Source organism: Rhipicephalus sanguineus, chromosome 10, assembly GCF_013339695.2.
Source record: "Rhipicephalus sanguineus isolate Rsan-2018 chromosome 10, BIME_Rsan_1.4, whole genome shotgun sequence".
In the NCBI taxonomy this organism is placed as follows: domain Eukaryota; kingdom Metazoa; phylum Arthropoda; class Arachnida; order Ixodida; family Ixodidae; genus Rhipicephalus; species Rhipicephalus sanguineus.
In genome coordinates this window covers 39,421,515-39,435,030 of record NC_051185.1, presented here as the reverse complement: position 1 = coordinate 39,435,030, position 13,516 = coordinate 39,421,515, and the positions used below count along the sequence as shown (strand labels likewise).

At 46.9% G+C, this 13,516-nt stretch overlaps 1 protein-coding gene across 1 annotated transcript; it reads right to left on the bottom strand.

Annotated features, from left to right (window-relative positions):
* LOC119371711 (serine--tRNA ligase, cytoplasmic) lies at window positions 1-13,497 on the bottom strand. The gene is made up of 11 exons (XM_037642167.2): window positions 13,268-13,497; window positions 12,992-13,062; window positions 12,519-12,602; window positions 11,643-11,801; window positions 10,783-10,923; window positions 8,255-8,410; window positions 7,063-7,272; window positions 6,174-6,303; window positions 4,922-5,079; window positions 599-728; window positions 1-150 (listed from the first exon to the last, which is right to left on the bottom strand). Exons 1-11 carry the CDS (start codon window positions 13,401-13,403, stop codon window positions 29-31), a joined length of 1,497 nt encoding a protein of 498 aa, XP_037498095.1. The 5' UTR covers window positions 13,404-13,497; the 3' UTR covers window positions 1-28.
* Between the last annotated feature and the right edge of the window lie 19 nt (window positions 13,498-13,516).

Below are 13,516 nucleotides of genomic sequence, written 5' to 3'. Positions count from 1 at the left end.
TTTGTACAGATTGACAGAAAGTGGTCCTCTATTCCTCTTTCTTCTCGTCGCCGCCCTTCTTCTCCATGCCCTCCCGGTGCTTGCGTTGCTTCTTCGTCTCGGCCTCGTCGATCGGAGCCGGCTTCACAAACGGAATCATTTCCCGGTACGCTGCAAATGTAAGCATGCACCACTCGATTACAAGCTCTCATGCAACCGGCAAAGGCACCTGTCATCAAAAGGAAAACTTATGGTCCTACAGTAATGAGGCATACCCAGGTCACAACTTTTGTAATAACACTGAATTTTCGCTTAGGCTAAGAATGAAGCCTCTAATTGAAATTTTCAGCCTGTGGTAGGTTTTCGTGGCTTACATGGTTATCTGTCAAATCAGTATTGCAAGTCTGTAAGAATGTGTGGTGGCAATTACCAGATGTTACAAAAAAGGCACCTGTTAGCAGACACAGCAACAGCTGTTTTAAGCAAAAGTATGTTTAAAGAAAGGAAGAATAAAAGAAAAACTGGCCCAGGAGCCTCAGATTTCTAGAACCAGTCGTGAGGCTCATTGGAAAACTCGGGGCTTTGCGCGAACAACTGGTGACAAGGTGCGAGCGCTCACCAGGTGGCATGAACGGCCGCAGGGCCTCGGGCACGATGACACCCTCCTCGGTCTGGTTGTTCTCCAGGATGGCACAGATCACCCGAGTCGTGGCGCACATCGTTGCATTCAGCATGTGGACGTATTCCGTCTAATGACAAGAACAAGAAATTAATACACATGCAGTTGTCTTTCCGTCCACACTAACATGTTCACATTTACATCACAATTACTAGAGATAACATCCCCTATACATTTCTTGGCTTGATTGTCTGTTAGTTCTCCTTAACGTTGAGTCTAACAAACAAAACGAGCACTTAAAATTTCCACACAAGCGCAGAAGCATGGGCGAGTTGGTTTTGGTTCATGACAGCGTATTTCGCAATGCACAAACATAGGAAAAAAGGGTCAGATTAGAAAAAAAGAGCGCTGTTTTCTTTTTTTTTTTCGAAAGTCACGTAAGGGAGGATGACATCTCACGTCTTGTGTTCAATGTCAACGTACATGGTGTCAGTGATAGTCTTATTCACATGTAGCGTACAAGTGTAGAAGCTTGGGCGAGTTGGTTTTGGTTCGTGTTGGCCTAGTTCACAGCACGTGAACATAGAAAAAAAAGACAGCACTCTTTTTTCTACTGTCCCTTTTTTCCTAGGTCGCGCACTGTGAAATAAGCTGTCATGTATTAAAATTCCCCTTTCGTTCATCCATGTCCAATGTGTCATAATATGGATACGATGTAGTACCGATCAATCTGTAGCTGTGGCATAGTGTTTTGATACGTCAAAGCTCAACAAAAGGTACGTGCTTTACATTTTCAGTCACAATGTGAAACGTAACGTAACAGAAGATCAAGGAACATTGCACCCTTAGAAGAATATTTTTGCGCCGCGCCCTAAAGGCACGCTTGGGGCGTTTTCCTGTCACGCAACGATAATCGTAATGTGGCTCACTTGCGTTTCTTTTCTCGAAGATGGTGTGCTTGCCACTTTCCTATCGAGAAAGCTACGTCACACGCCTGCCATTCGTGACCTGCAAGTACTTGCCACGTGGCGATTTTGCAAAAAAAGCATGCGGGACGATCACTGTCGCGTGACGAAAGATGCCCAAAATACACTCTTTTTTAGAGTGCACAACAATAATCGTTATCTGGCTTGCTTGCGTTCTCTTTCTTAGGTGGATGATTTCAAGGAGGGCAGCCCCCCCCCCCCCATAACTGAGAGATCTAGACCCGCCCCCCACCCCCAATAACTGAGATGCCCGGGTAGGTGAACCATTTATGGCTCCAAAGCTTCCTCTTGTAATCTGTGTAATAATAATAATACCTGGGGTTTAACGTCCCAAAACCACGATATAATTATGAGGGACGCCGTAGTGGAGGGCTCCGGAAATTTCAACCACCTGGGGTTCTTAAAACGTGCACCTAAATCTAAGTACACGGGCCTCAGACATTTTCGCTAGAGCTGTGCGAATAGCAGAATTTTGGGTGCGAAGCGAATTCGAATAATAAAGGTTCAGTGCGAATCGAATCGAATAATTTTCGAATAATTTTCGAATATTTCTCAAACATTTTTCGAATACTTCGAAGTGAAATTACAGAAAAAAGTTGCACAGAATCCCTAAGTATGTTCTTATGAGATAGCAACATGTAAGTGTTTCTTTTTGCTAGGTTGATGAAGCGCTGGCACGGGGTGGTGTTTCATAGTTGTCTTATCAAGAATGAGTCAATGTAGAGGCCAAATTGTATTTATGTACATGATTTGGTGTAACCAAAGTGTTGCTGACAACACTTTACATCTGATAGGCAAAAATGCCATTTCCTCAGCCTCTCCTCCTCTTCCAACTTCTGTGGAAGCCCAACTGATGTGGCGGACAAGGGTGTGCTCCCTTCAAGTACAGAGTTCCAAAGCTGCCTAGTGTATGTCGGTATACAAGAACGTCTGAAATTTTGGATGCTAAAAAGCTTCGGCGTCCGATTTTTCGAACTTCCTGCCCAAATTTCGGGTCCAAAACAGCACTAATTCAGCCCCCACCTCTGCCACATCTTTCATCTCCATGCTGGACCAGCGTTTCCTTGAGTTAATCCATTTGCAACCTAGCGGAGCTTGAAAGGCAGCTTTGCCGCAATAGGGAGGTGTGATGAGGTGAAGCATATTGAAAATCTAGGGACCACTTCGAATCGGACGTTGGCTGCGTCTTAACCAAGTTCGACCGTAACGGAGCTTGAAAGGCAGCTTTGCCGCAATACGAGAGTGTAATGAGGTGAAGCATATTAAAAATCTGTAGGGGTCACTTCGAATCTGATGTTGACTGCGTCTTGGCCAAATTAGACCGTAACGGAGCTTGAAAGGCAGCTTTGCCGCAATACGGGGGTGTGATGAGGTGAAGCATATTGAAAATTTGTAGGGGTCACTTTCAATCGGACGTTGACTGTATTTGTTTTTGGGAAGTTCGAATAGTTCGAATAGTAAAATTTTAGTGCAAATCGAATCGAATAGCAAACACTATTCGAAAAATATTCGAAATTTCGAATATTCGCACACCCATAATTTTCGCCTCTCTCAAAAATGCAGCCACCGTGGCCGGGATTCGATCCCACGACCTTCAGGTCAGCAGTCGAACGCCATAATCACTAGACCACTGTGGCGGGCCTTGTAATCTGTCTAAGAAGTTTTATGCAACTGGCTAGCGAGATCACGTAGTGTCATAAATCCTCCGCTAGATTTGGAACATGCGCACTTACACTTGATTGGGCAAAGCGAGATCACGTGACCTGCGAGCTCAGGCAATGGCAGTTTACTACAATTAATGTATCTAGTTAATGCAATTAACAAAAGTGCAAATTGCTTTTCCAGTATTTTTTACCAAAATTCATTATACAATCAACTGCCGATTTTTCGGACTCCTTAGGGACCGCGAAATCGTCCGAAAAATCGGGCAGTCCGAAAAAACAAATTCATGCTTTTTTATTCTGCACAAGTGGTCAAAGCGCCACAGCCACGTCCGAAATAGCTTTAATGCTTCCCAGTACAATTATCAGGCATTTTGGTGTGCGCTCAGGCTCTCGCTATTACATTCAGTACCTGCCGCGAAGCCCGCTTAACTACGTACGTGCCGACCGCCACTTTTGCATCTCGTGATGAGCGCCGCTGATAACTGCAAAGCGCGGAATAGATTACGGCTATCTCGCATGAAGCGTTTGTAAACGATGACGCGGAACGCAAAAACTGTGGCGGAAAAGCGGACGACTCATCCGGCTTTCCCCGATGCGTGTGCGCATGTAAACATGCACACACACATCGCCGAATCGCCGCCGATACGCAGCATTTGCTGCCGTGTCAAGCCGGTCGTTTCTAGTTGTGTGCAGCACATCGCCAAGTAAGCTGACGCCGTCACTTCTCTGCTGCTGTAACGTACGCATGCATTTATCATGAAAGGGTTCGTGATGCGCACTTAGTTCCTGACCGCACACGGGCGCGGCAATGGCGAGCTGGTTTCGTCCGCGAAGGCAACGCATCTATGCGGCGCACTTAGCGGTCTCGCACAAAGAGGCAGCAGGAATGGCGGCGCAGCGCATTTGGGTTCTCGCCTATTAAATGCGTGCAGTACGCATGCAACTGCGTTAGGCCACGTGCACTAGCGAGCAGTTAACTGAAGGTGCTTATCGTAAGGGTTGTCAGCGATTAAGCCGTACTGGCGCGTTTGCCAGCTGCCGCCATTACGCCTCCGTGCATTTCCGCTGCTTATCCGTAACATCGCCGCACGGCGCCGCGATAGCGGCCCCTTTGAATTTCTGGTCTGCTTCACCCCATAACGCTTTGGTATTGCGGCGAAGCTGACTTTCGGACTGTGCTACCATCGCAAACAGATCGACTCTCGAAAGCGCTGGTTCGAACCTACGAGATGATAGATGCGGCAGAGGTGGGGGGCTTCAAATAATGCCTTTCGGACCTGCAATTTGGGCAGAAAGTCCGAAAAATCGGACGCGGAATAGCTTCAACATCCGAAATTTTGGACATTCTAATACATTGACGTCTACGGGGCTGGTGACGGTGCCGCGAAAGCGTCCGAATTTTCGAGCATGTCCGGAAAATCGGGCGTCCGAAAAATCGGCAGTTGACTGTAATCACCCTCATTTCGTTTCATTTATTTATTTATTGCCCCCCTCCCCAATCTGGTCACATAGCCTGTGTGATGCCTACTACTACTACTACTACTACTACTACTACTACTGCTACTACTACGACGACGACGACGACGACAACGACGACGACGACGATGGCGACAACAACAGCACAGAATGGACTAAGAGAGCTTCGCTGTAAATATCAAGGAAAGAGTCCTCACCTGCGCATTCATCTTCTTGGTCTGGCCGTAGCGGACTAGTAAGCGGCGTGCTTGGTAGTCCAGGCAGTTTGAGCAGGACACCAGCTCTCGGAAGGCCCCGGAACCGGGAAACCAGGCCTCCAGGTCATGCTTCTTGGCCGCAGCATTGTTCAGCGCTCCTGGAAAGCAGCAACCCACAACCCACAATGGAGGTAACCCACAACCATCAAGCTTCTGCCTGTTCGCAAAAACATGAAATGCCATGACTAAATGCAAGTCAATATCGGCGAAAACATTGTACACAACAATCTACAGCATCGAAGTTCGAAAAGCGTGTGGTAATGATCGTCAACAGCCTGTGCAGCTCAATGCCGTTCATGTTGCCACTCACAATGTGCACGCAGAATCGTTGCTTGCGATCAGACCCCAGTGCCAAGTCTGAGTAAGTAGTACACTACATCGAAACCTTGTGATTAGCTTAAAGGCCCCTCACCTCAGTTTAGACATTGCAAACAAGCATTGCACAAAAGCCCACTCAGTGGCTATCACGTCTGGTGAGCACGAAGCAACTGGATGGTGCAAAAATGTTTGAAGCCTCGAACAGAAAGCGTGCACCCTTCCTTCCGTTCAAGGGAGTCATGCTTTGAGTGAGAGAGAAAGTGACCTGAACACATTCTTTATGCAATAGGCACTGCATGGAATGTCACTGACTATGTCACGTGACTTTGGTTCCTTGTCCAGTGCAAAGTGCCATGTCAGCGCTGAAATTGCTGCTCAAACCAAAATATAAAAAGAAGAAAAAGGTAGGATGGGGCTCGCCATGTCAACATGACGTGTTCCCTTGCATCCTGCCATGGAAGAACACAGGGAAGGCGCATACAGCCAAACCTCAATATAATGAACTATCAGTTATAGCAAAGTAAATGAGGAATAGTATTCCCTTAAACAAAGTGTTACGAGCATACATTTATAATGAATTGGATATGAGTTACTAAATACAACGAATATATTTTCATGTCAGATGGATATTGTTATAACGAGGTCTTGACTCTAGCTTGCTGGCACTGGCAAGGGCAATAAGGGAGAGTGCCTCTGTTGATGGTGGATTTACCCTCCTGACCTCAGAGCAGTTCAACTTCTTCTAACCCCTCGAACGATTGCCAGATAAGAAAAATTCTGCCGGTAAAACACTCCACGGATGGTGCCTCACAATTTCCGGCGTCTAACAGAAATTCGCAATGGGGGTCTGGCCCCTTAGTGGAAAGCCTCTCACCTGACACAATGCTGACGACACGATAAGGAATGCCCAGCTTCTGGCAGAACTCCTCCGCGTTGCCGATCATCTCGTCGAACATCTCCCACGACTTGTTGTCGTGCGGCGAGGTGATGCAGAATTGTTCCACCTGGAACAGAGGAATTCAGCGGCAATGTTTCAGAACCAGATAGTGGACGTCACAAGCTCGGGATGCAACGCCCAGTTTGCGAGACGAATTTTTCGTTAAAAGAGTGTAGATACCAAAGGCTTCAGGTGAAGATTTCAAGAACTCCTGCCAAGAGGTAGAAACACCTTTGTGGGACGACATAATTGACTAATCACGTGACACCAATGTGACAAAGAGTACCAAAGCAGTGACATCAGCAAATCTGCTACCTTTCACACAGCCGCCTCCACTTTGCAGCACACCGAAACACGCAGCTGTGTCTCCCGGCAACAAGGCCATTTCGTTGTCGCTATCGGCGTTGGGGGAATCCAAGCATGAGCGAACGCCTGGATTCGAGCAAATGGAGATGTAAAAAAATCATTGCATTTTTGATCTGTTGGCGTTGGACGGTGCAACATTTTCATACACCGGGCAGTCGCAGTCACCATATTTGCCATACACAACTCCAACGCCACACTTTTTGCAGCTCTCTTTTGATGCTTTCGCTAACGGTTATCACAATAAGTCTGGAAAAGGAGCCAAGCTTCGCTTCTAGACTTTAAAATTCAAATAAATTAGTTGCAAGTTGTCTGTTCTCAGTCAAATTTCGTCACAGCATTTCTTGCAAGCCCGCAAAGCTCATGCTGTAGTCAGTTTCATGTCGCGTTACCGTACGATTTTGGTATCTACACTCCTATAAAGCATACGTACAGCCTGTTAAGCCCACGTCTCGCAACTGACCTTCTCGAACTGGTGTACGCGGAAGATACCGCGGGTGTCGCGCCCGTGCGAGCCGACCTCCTGACGGAAGCAGGAGGAGATGCCTGCGTAGCGGATGGGCAGGGCCTCCGGCGACAGCCACTCGTCCCGGTGGAAGGCAGCGATTGGCTGCTCCGAGGTGGCGATCAGGTACTTCTCGTCCACCGCACCGTCGCCGCCCTTGCCGATCACCTGGTGGCAGAGAGAAGGGAGCATGTTGTCACGTGGTATGATGACGAAAGACGCAAAGCTCATAACGGTAAAGATAAAACTTTTTTATTGAGCGAACTTGTGCCCACGAAAAGAAAGACTCAAAGTACAAGCAACACTGACTGTACAATGATAATGGCGAGCACGGCCATCAGTCGTTGATAATGCGATGGTTGTCGGAAGATGTTGCCTTTTATGCACGAGTAATAGAAAATTCCAGCGTTATCGCTGGTGCTCGCGTTAGCTCTAGAATAAACTCGACTACTTGCCTCATGCGCGCAATCTTATTGCAAAAGCCTGAAGTCATCGCAAAGTTTCCTCAGACATTAAAGCGCGGCCCACACGATTGGTGGCGACAGATTTGTGGGTGAAGCCCAATCACATAAAATAAAGAAATAAGAGCGCGTGGTAATATCGTTCAGCAACGCATCGACTGATTAGATGTTCTCCTCAACAACCCTAGACAGCACAGAGACTATGGGAAGAACCATGGCGAAAATTAATTTTGGAAGTGTTCTTGCAATCCTACCTCAACAAAAACCCAGCTATAGAGGCCAGCTATCAAGCGTGCAATCTTGTTCTCACCAGTAAGTGCCACTGGCAAAGCACACCAGATGTCCCTCAAACACCACGTGAATTTGCAGGCACAATGCACTGTGGTAATATCGAATAAGCATTCGCAGAAACCACTTGGAGCTCAACCATACAACACCTGGACCTAGCGGAAGTTTCAATTTATCGCCTCGATTTTCCCCCGGGGCAGCACTGAAACATTGTTATATTGAAATTGCGAATAACGCGACTCGTTATACTGAGGTTCAAAATACATGGTGTTCTATGGGCATGAAGTTGTCAAAAGTGAAATACTTGGTTATATCAAGAATTTTGTTATACTGAAGTTCGTTATATCGAGATTTAACTATAGCTTCAAGTTCACGCGCAGCACAGCTCTTCCGCCGCTCACCTTGTAGAGTTCCTCGTCGAACTGGCTGAGCTGGGCCACCTCCTGCATGACCTCCTTGCGCATGAAGAAGGGCGTGTACAGTGGCGAGTAGCCCTTGGCGTGAAGCATCTGCAACGCCAGCTGCAGAAGGGCCTGCTCCAGGAACACGGCTGCGTTCTGCAAACACCAATGCCACCATTCTCGTAAGCGAGGGTGTCAGAACAGTCTTGCCCAAGTTACAGTAGTGATTCTGAAATGGGACATGCGAGAACCTGCATTTTTTAATCTTTGTAACCATACGAAGGTTGCATGAACGAGATAGGCTGGCCGACATTTCGATAGGCAGACCTGTCCTCGTCAAAGGTACCCTGTCACCCTTGGCATGTTAGTTTTAGAAAGCTCAGTCTTTGATGCCACATCACGTGGTGTCGCCGTCTATAGCATATTGTGTTTCCGTCCGTCAGCTAGATGCTTAGGGGTGTTGACACGGTTAGAGGTGTGTTAATACAGTGCTCCTTTAACAATGTCACTTGTCCCGTTAATGGGGACGGCAATCGCCGGGCGGATTCTAAGGGCTGGCGTCAAGGCCCTCCGAAAACGCACCACGAAAGCGCGGACAATTTAGAGTTGGTCCTTTGGTGCGCCAGCGAACGCCGGTTGTGGTCCAAAGACCGAGTCAGAGCCGAGAGTCGATAACACAAACGAAAACGAAATATATTCTCAGTTAAGGCAATACAAACAATACAAACACATGCACACTCGGCTGGTACCAGTTACAACTTCACAATATTACTCAGATGGTGTTTACACAACGGGAGCTAAACAAACCGATCACACGCTACAAATGCAATCGCATGCATTACAACTATTCAATGACCGTTAAAGTCCTGAATATACAATGGCGTATCCAGTCCGCAATACTTGGACGGTAATCGAATGCTTCTCTTCAAGGAAACACTCACGCCAGCTCCAGCGTTGATCGTCGTAGCTCAACCGTCGTCGTGACTTGTCACGGCTCACACGGTGTCGTCATCGGATTCTTCCAGATCGACGAGCGACTGACCGCACACCATCATAAACACGTCTTCTTTGGCTAACGGAGCCACACTTAGCGTAACTTCACCATCACCGGGCCGACTGACTCGCTCACTGACTTGCCGACTCCCTTCACTGCCCTCACTACCGTCGATTGCACGCTTTTATCCCTTCTCCCCCGGGTTCTAGAAGCGCCGGGATGTTTCTTCTGCGTGCAGTACAGCTAAGCCTGGGGAAAGGGCGAGAGCTTTCTAGTAGGTTCGAATCGCGGCGGCATCGCTCGCGGATGCGTGCCCCCTTCCTTCTAGAAACATCCAGGATTTGCCGGGCGTTTGATCGCGTCGTCTGCGCCTGGCTCGATTGGGTGAGGAGGATGCGGCGCGCCGGCGTCTTTTGATGCTTGTTTTTTCGTCTTTTCGCGCTTCTTGGCGAGCGGTTCGCGCCGTTCTGTCTCGTAGCAGTTTGAAAGCGGCCTCGCGCGCGCTTTATAACCCGCTAATTTGTGACAAACAAATCACTGCGAATGTTGCACAGTTTATCTACCATCAAAAACGACGACCGCTACTTCACCGTACTCGTTTCAACATAATGGCCAGGGAATCCCTTCTCTCAGCTTGTCCATACTTATTCATCACTGACTACGTCCCTGTCACTACGCTCAAGTACTCTATCATCTTAACTTTCCATTTTGCTTAATTTTTCGCATCTTAATGCATGGCATAGCCTGCTGTCCATTTCTGTACTTTGTCCTTCTGATTTTTACCACTGAGCTTGTTTTTTTATGTACAGTTTTAGGTTCTTATTTCAAACAGATTTAATTCATATTTGTCTCTCATACCGCCTTTTCTTTTCTTCTTTTTGGTATGCACATCAAACAAAGCTTCAAAGTGTGTTTGAACCGGATTCAAAATATTCAAGGAAGTATACTTTTTGTATGCTTCCTTGTTTCTTATCAGGCTTCACTTATTGCAACTGATACTTTGTGATGTTTATTATATGTTTAATACTTTTATTATCCTGCCAAATCTTCACACTTGCTATTTTGCGTTGCGCGTCGCTGAACGAAAGGTTTCCTTGACAATTTTACTATGGGACCACCTCGTGTACTTATATAACCGATTTGCATATAGCCCTGTATGACACTATGCTTAATAAACTTCAAAATGAAGTAATAAGTTAAAGAAAGGCTGCATGACAATTAAAAAAACTACGCTTTCCTTCATAACATCATGACGATGATGATGACATCATGCACAACACTTGTGGACCATCTTTAACCTACACGCTTGATAAGCATTGTCTTTCTACTTCTGAGAAGCATGAAATGTTGAAAATAAAGATTTGATTGATTGATTGATTGATTGATTGATATTGTAGCTTTTCTGTCAGTCTGCTCATTTTCTTGACACGCAAAAGCCTGCAGACACTTCCGTGTAAAACCAGTAGGCAAGGCAACTTCCCAAACGAATGACACAGCAGTAACAATCCTGCTCGGAATGCAACTGTGCACCAACCATGAGGTAGTAGCCACGCCCGCCAGCCGTGACCGCACCCCTGTCGCCGTCCATGCCGTTGATCATGACGATCAAGTCGACGTGCGAGTACTTCTTTTTCACCTCCACATCCCCGTGGGTCTTTATCACAGCATTTTCATCCTGCAGACAAATGAGGAATTGCGACGGTCATTCTGAGCATCGAATGTTCCACACCACCTCTACCAGCCCTCTTTACTACCCTTACAGCATTTAAAACATTGACTGTTTTATGACTGCAAGACAAAACCCAACACGAAAATCTTGCTTACATTCAACAATGATAACAATATTGAGCTTTTAGATGCTGCGGCAGTAAAGCGAGTCTTGCACTGCCATTCTCTTTGTTTCTGAAACTAATCTTTCTGCATTTCACAATCCTCTAGTATCCAATCATTGCTACTTATTGTAATAACCCCATCGCATGGACACCTTCGAGTGGTATCATATTAGCCAATCATGATTGCCTCTTTCGAAAGCTGCGAAGGGGAGCCAATCACAGCCATGAAATTTCACCCAGATAATAATAATAATTGTTGGGGTTTAATGTCCCAAAACCACGATATGATTATGAGGGACGCCGCAGTGGAGGGCTTTAGAAATTTTGACCACATGGGGTTCTGTAACGTGCACCTAAATCTAAGTACACGGGCCTCAAGCATTTTCGCCTCCATCGAAAATGCAGCCGTTGCGGCTGGGATTCAAACTCGCGACCTTTGGGTCAGCAGTCGAGCACCATAACCACTAGGCCACCGTGGCAGTTATTTAATCCAGATCACGCTTGATTGCAGCCAAGTGAACTCTGCATGACCGGGGTGTCAGAAGAGCAAAGGGGCGCACACCTCGTCGTTGGAGACGACGCAGGACTCGTGGAGCCAGTTGCCCATCTCGCGGAGAGCGGCATTTCGCTCCGCCTCGTACGTGTCTAGGTCCTTGTTACACTGAACTATGGCTTCGTCGATGAGCACCCTGATTCGCTTAATCTGGTTGACGGTGAGGCTCTGAAAAAACAAACAAAAATAGAAGCGGCAAAGTCAAGTATGGAGATTTTATCTCAAGACACGTAAAAAAGAAATGCTATGTATCAGAAGTCATTTATCCAGTATAATTGCCAAGCAGCTGCAGTGTTATGCTTTGAGTGTATAGAGATGCATTTGGTTCCCCATCACTGCATCTATACCCTGACGGAAGCACAGAATATCTGCGCAACGGAGAGTAACGAGATTACATTGCTAGATAAGTCGCATGTGCGATAAAAGATAATTCAAAATTCTTCCTACCGTAAAGCACCTCTCGTGATTCAGGCATGCCTTTGGAATGGTCAAACAATTTTTATCATTCAACCGACACATGCAAAAGCTGATTCTGTTTGTGCACAAGTATTGTCTGGTTGATGTTTCCCAATCTCGGTGCCAACCGACATCCTCTCTGCAAAGCACCTGATAGGTTCCGATGAGTGTGGGGTGCGACAAAAACATGCGCAAGTTTTCTCAAAACATTGTGGCATCATTTCTTTAAATATACTGTTTTTAGAGTTATGTTACAGGTGTCAGTAGAGATAATTACAAGATGAACTTGCCCACTGCAGTTTATCGGAAAGATGCCGAAGTTATTCCCTGTGCGGGGCACTGGGTTAAAATGTAGTAGTCTATGAAAACTGTGGCGTCCTCTAGAGTAGTTTGTGAGAGGCTCATTCATAAGACGGTACTGTGATTTACCTGTAACACTTCCGAAGTGAGTTCGCTCAGCTTTTCAACAACGCTGTCGGGCAAGTGGTCGCCTTCCCCAACGTTCTCTTTTTTCTGAAACCAACAGTAAGAAAAGAAGACAATGTCCACTGGGCGAGCTCCGCTGGCCGCCTGGAGATGACAAGACAATGGAACGCGAGTAGCATGCTTTGAGACAGTACTACAATAGCACTTTCAGAACTTAAAGCTAACAAAGAAAAAAAAAATGTAGGCGGCATACACTAGTGGCAAACGTTGGCGGCGGTAACGGTTCAACGGCAAAGTTGAAACTCGAACCAAGTTGCGATAGGGACTTACGTAAACAAGTCGCTACGAACACCTGAAACCATGCCCACTCCGAGTTGCGTTTTGATGTTTTAGAATCAATTTCAGCGTAACAAAGTACACTGGGTGGCTTCGTTCAAACGATGTGACAACTTGCTAATGGACTGTCATCGCCTTACCTTCATTTTCTGGCCGATCTCCTTGCTGCACAGGTTTTTCAACTTGTTCCAGTTGTCTAGTTGGTGCCTCACTGCGGGAAACGAAGCACGGGAAGGGAACATCAGACGCGCCGGTTGAGAACATTTTATACATGTCTCTGTTTATAGCCCGTAAAGTATCCGAGAAAGCGAGTGATGAAACGCGGAGCCGCGATTGCCGGATACGCCACGCGCATGCAAAGCGCAAAAACGTGCTTTCACCAGCCGCTTGTCACACGCACCAACGCAACAACTCACGTTTTCTCCACACCGTATCGGCATCCACGACTTTGTCCACGAGTCCGGGATCCTTAAAACGCCTCCTCTGGTTCTCCCGAATCTTCTCGGGGTCCCCACCCTTGTCGGCGCGGAATAGTTCTAGGTCCAAAACCATTTTTACGTTTCGCCGGCTTTGAGATCCGTAACGTGAGGCTGGCGAGGCGAGGCAGAGAGGGAAGACAGGCAAACAACGCGTGGCAGTTTTTGAACGCTCGAGGGCAGCACAAA

What these genes read in the sequence shown, in the direction of transcription:
- LOC119371711 (XM_037642167.2), bottom strand. Translation starts at nt 13,403, where the DNA reads ATGGTTTTGGACCTAGAACTATTCCGCGCCGACAAGGGTGGGGACCCC. An exon ending in GCGTCGTCTCCAACGACGAG is followed by an intron (nt 10,924 to 11,642) that starts GTGTGCGCCCCT and finishes ATTTGTCTGCAG; the next exon opens with GATGAAAATGCTGTGATAAA. An exon ending in TGTCGTCAGCATTGTGTCAG is followed by an intron (nt 5,080 to 6,173) that starts GTGAGAGGCTTT and finishes GCTGCTTTCCAG; the next exon opens with GAGCGCTGAACAATGCTGCG.